The following is a 4,387-nucleotide window of genomic DNA, read 5'->3' as shown; positions in this document are numbered from 1 at the left end:
TCACCTGCACCGCTAATTTAGCTGTACTATTTGTTACTTCAACTGAAACACTAAACATTTCTTTTGTAACTATAAATCCACAATTACTTTTTTCTATGCATGCAGCTTCCACAACAGATTAAGTATTTGTAGCTTAGGGGATAGCATCTTAAGACTTATTTGTTCTACTAAGTAATTTTAACATGGTCCAAGTATCACTCATGATATTTTGATGGATAGATGCATGTTGTCAACCAATTTAAGGGAGAGTATCACAAGACATAGTTCCTCTACCAAGAGGATTTTTATCACATTCATTCCATTTCAGTTGGTTTTTTAATCAAAGATATAAATCTCATGCGGTAAAATGAGTGTATAAATAACATAAATACAAAATTATATCAACTTTATTGTTGGTTTTGTGAGATTATTTGACATATTTCGTCCTTTTATATATAACTGGTTATCCTTTTAACTCTTCACCTAGTAGTTTAGTTATATTTTATTATTTTAATTCATCATGTTTATTTGTTTTCCTTACATTAAGTTCAACAAAATACTCTTTTTTGTTACCTAAATCAAATAACTTTAAGTTTTGAATACGATTGCACTTTATATTAGGTATGCCATAAAAGCATATCCTTCCCGAAAATTAAATTTGTAAATAAGTAAAATGATTTTAACTTTTATACTATAATTTTTAATAACTTATAAAAATATCCATTTACAAGTCATATTGATAATACGTTGGCTTACAATTTAGGGGAAGCTACTAACGATTTACATTAAGAATCATGGAAAACCAAAAATAAATAAAAATTTGTAAGTAATATATTAAAAATAGAAGTTTGTGTTGAATCAATATTGGTTCAAAGCTAAAACATCATTGAGTTTAACAATTTGAAATCTAAATCGAAATAATATATCATAATTACTATTTTAATGAATTTTAAATGTCAATCAATTACTATTATCACCTGAACGAAATTAGACATTAAATATGGTGCTAAACTTTATATATATATATATATATATATATATATATATATATATATATATATATATATATATATATATATATATATATATATATATATATATATATATATATAACTTATCACATAAGTTAATGTATACATTGAATTCAAATGATAAATTTCACATGCACTAATATGCTTTCATATCTTTCACACTTCTGATAAAATATTTCATAAAAATAATTATCCTAATAAATATATAAAATTTGATCTAAGATAATATCAGGATAAAGATAAACATATAAGATTTACAAAACACACTTATACCTAAAAATGGAAAAAGAAATAAAAGACACATAAAACTATGATTTATTGTTTAAAAGAAAAATAAAATGTGTGATGCAAGTTTTTTATTAGAAAGAAATAACAAGCTTTAAATATGAATTTTTTGAAACAATTATATGTAGGGACGGAGACACATGTATTGGTATGGGGGCATGTTCCCCCACTATGTTTCTAAAAAAAATTATATTTTAGTGGATTTTAAATTTACTGAAATATTATTATTATTATAAATATATTATTAAAAATTATAAAATATATGAATATTTGTTTAGGGTATTCTTTAAAATTAATGTGATTTTTTTTATTTTCACTGTAAATAATTAAATCAAAATATGTCAGACTAAATATACTCGAACTATTATTTTTTTTGTATAACTTCAAAATATTTTTTCCCTAACCCTTTAAAAAAAATTGACTTATAGGATTTTATATTAATATTATGATCTTATAAAAAATGAATACAAAAAAAATATTATTTTCTATAATAAAGTTTAAGAAATTACAAAAATAAAAGATTTATAAAATTATTAAATATTTTTTTAGATATAAATTTCATTAAAAAATAAATATAATATATATTTATGTTTTAAAAATAAATGGAAATAAATTCATATATTAATATATTGTCCTCACAGTTTAAAATTTATGTCTCCGTCACGGATTATATGTGTTTTTAAGTTGTTTCACTATAACTTTACTAATTTTCAATGAAAAACTAAACTAACTCTAATGTTGTTGATGAGGTATAACATCTTGTTTGCAAATATATGGTTCATTTTGCTCGGTAAGAATGATACAATTTTTCATGGTAGAAATGTTGAAAGAGATTGGGTGGTTGCTCAAATAACTTTTATTGTTACCACAACTTACATTAACGTTTAAACTAAAGAAAAATGATTTTAACTTACGATATGTGAAATTTTTAATATATTATTTAAAATTTGATAATTGGACATTTAATTTTTTTAAATTAACTTGTACAAATTTTGGCTTAACATGTCACCTGCACTGCTAATTTAGTTGTACTATTTGTTACTCCAAGTGGAACACTAAACATTTCTTTTGTAACTAAAAATCCACAATTACTTTTTTCTATGCATGCAGCTTCCACAACAGATTGAGTATTTGTAGCTTCCCAAGGCCCTTTCTTAAAAGAACCACACTGGCCTTGTGGATTCCCAAAGCTAGCAAATTGGATTTGTGAAATTACTTGTCCACTTTGGCACGATAGTTCGAGTTGTGCGCCTTCATATACATTAGCACAGATAATTCCTGTTGTCATAGTTTGGAACTGAACACTCTGAGGATTACCACCTATTTCCTCAAATAAAACCAATATGTTCATGTCATCATTCAAGAATGACCTTGGTACATGATACCACCTTTGCGATGGACTTCCATAATTAGTGTTGCACTTTTCCTTTACATATTTTCCTCGATAATCGCACGTGTCACTGCATCCATTTGTAGCTGTAACCCAAGAAGCCCAATAACGACCAATGCTATGTCCGTTCACCCAAGCATGTCCTTTACCTAGGCCTTGGAAGTCCACCACGATAGGGTTTGTTCCAAAAGGGGCTTTAAACTCTGCCTTATACCAAGTCATAGGTTTTCCAATAGGAATATGAGGTGAATTAGTGTTCCATGATACACTGAGATGTTGTTGCGAATCATATAAACGTTTCCTCTCACCATTCAAACCAACCTTATAAGACCAAAGGTTGGTTGACAAATCCATAGTAACATTATTTTTTCCAATCAATTGAACAGGGCCACCTGATATGCCTGTTTTTATCTCGTCAAACCATGCACCATAATTTGCAAGCCCGGCAGTGGTACTAAGCAAAGTTATAATGTTTGTTCCATTCTTAAAAGAAACTTTCTTTTCATAAGTGAATTTATTTCCCCATTGGCTAAATTGGTATCCTATATACCTCCTATTAACATAACCGTGAAGTGTATGCCCCATTGGCTAAATTGCTTCTCAGTTCTGGGAGTAGGCATCTCTTGTATTGCTTGGACCTTTGCAGGATCAACCTCAATACCTCTCTCACTGACAATAAAGCCCAATAACTTGCCAGAATGGACTCCAAATGTACACTTTTTGGGATTCAGACGAAGCTTATATTTCCTCAAACGCTGGAAAAGCTTCAACAAATGCTCTACATGTTCAACTTCCGTTCTTGACTTAGCAATCATATCGTCAACATATACCTCAATCTCCTTGTGCATCATATCATGAAACAAGGTGGTCATAGCTCGTTGATACGTGGCTCCGGCGTTCTTCAAACCGAAGGGCATCACTCGATAACAGAATGTTCCCCAAGGTGTGATGAATGTTGTCTTCTCCATATCCTCGGGTGCCATTTTAATCTGATTATATCCGGAAAATCCATCCATAAACGAGAAGACTTTGAATTTAGCTTTATTATCTACCAACATATCAATATGTGGTAGAGGGAAATCATCTTTCGAACTAGCTTTATTCAAGTCTCTATAGTCCACACACATCTGGGCTTTTCCATCTTTCTTAGGCACGGGCACAATATTGGCCACCCATTGAGGATATATAGAAGTCACCAGGAACCCCGCATCAATTTACTTCTGAACTTCCTCTTTGATCTTCACTGCCATATCAGGATGAGTTCTTCTGAGTTTCTGCTTCACAGGCACGCACTCAGGCTTTAAAGGTAGGAAATGTTGCACCATATCAGTATCTAGACCAGGCATGTCTTCATATGACCAGGCAAAGACGTCAACATATTCTCGTAGAAACTTAATCAACCCCTTCTTAACAAATTCTTCCATAAGTGCCCCAATCTTTACCTCTCGCACACAATCTTCAGACCCCAAGTTGACTGTTTCCAGATTCTCAAGATGCGGCTGAATGATCTTCTCTTCATGCTCAAGTAGCCGGGTGATCTCATCAGGAATCTCTTCAACATCATCTTCCTCTGCCTTAAATACAGGGAATTCAAAATTGGGAGATGGTGTTGGGTCATTATGTTCAATGGGTTTGATCAACCTGCATAGTGATTTTGGATATGAAAAGCTTTTAGAAATCAAACAAGGCAAATCATTATGTA

The 4,387-nt window shown here is 30.5% G+C and overlaps 1 protein-coding gene across 1 annotated transcript; it reads right to left on the bottom strand.

Annotated features, from left to right (window-relative positions):
- Positions 1 to 2,292: 2,292 nt before the first annotated feature.
- LOC127081522 (beta-galactosidase-like) lies at positions 2,293 to 3,270 on the bottom strand. Its single transcript, XM_051021771.1, has one exon. It carries the CDS (start codon positions 3,268 to 3,270, stop codon positions 2,293 to 2,295), a length of 978 nt encoding a protein of 325 aa, XP_050877728.1.
- Positions 3,271 to 4,387: the final 1,117 nt, after the last annotated feature.

Source organism: Lathyrus oleraceus, chromosome 5 (genome assembly GCF_024323335.1).
Source record: "Lathyrus oleraceus cultivar Zhongwan6 chromosome 5, CAAS_Psat_ZW6_1.0, whole genome shotgun sequence".
In the NCBI taxonomy this organism is placed as follows: Eukaryota; Viridiplantae; Streptophyta; class Magnoliopsida; order Fabales; family Fabaceae; genus Lathyrus; species Lathyrus oleraceus.
The sequence above is the reverse complement of the archived record's forward strand: the minus strand, read 5'-3'. Positions and strand labels throughout refer to the sequence as shown.

Coding starts and splice junctions, on each gene's coding strand:
- LOC127081522 (XM_051021771.1), bottom strand. CDS start 3,270: ATGGGGCATACACTTCACGGTTATGTTAATAGGAGGTATATAGGATAC.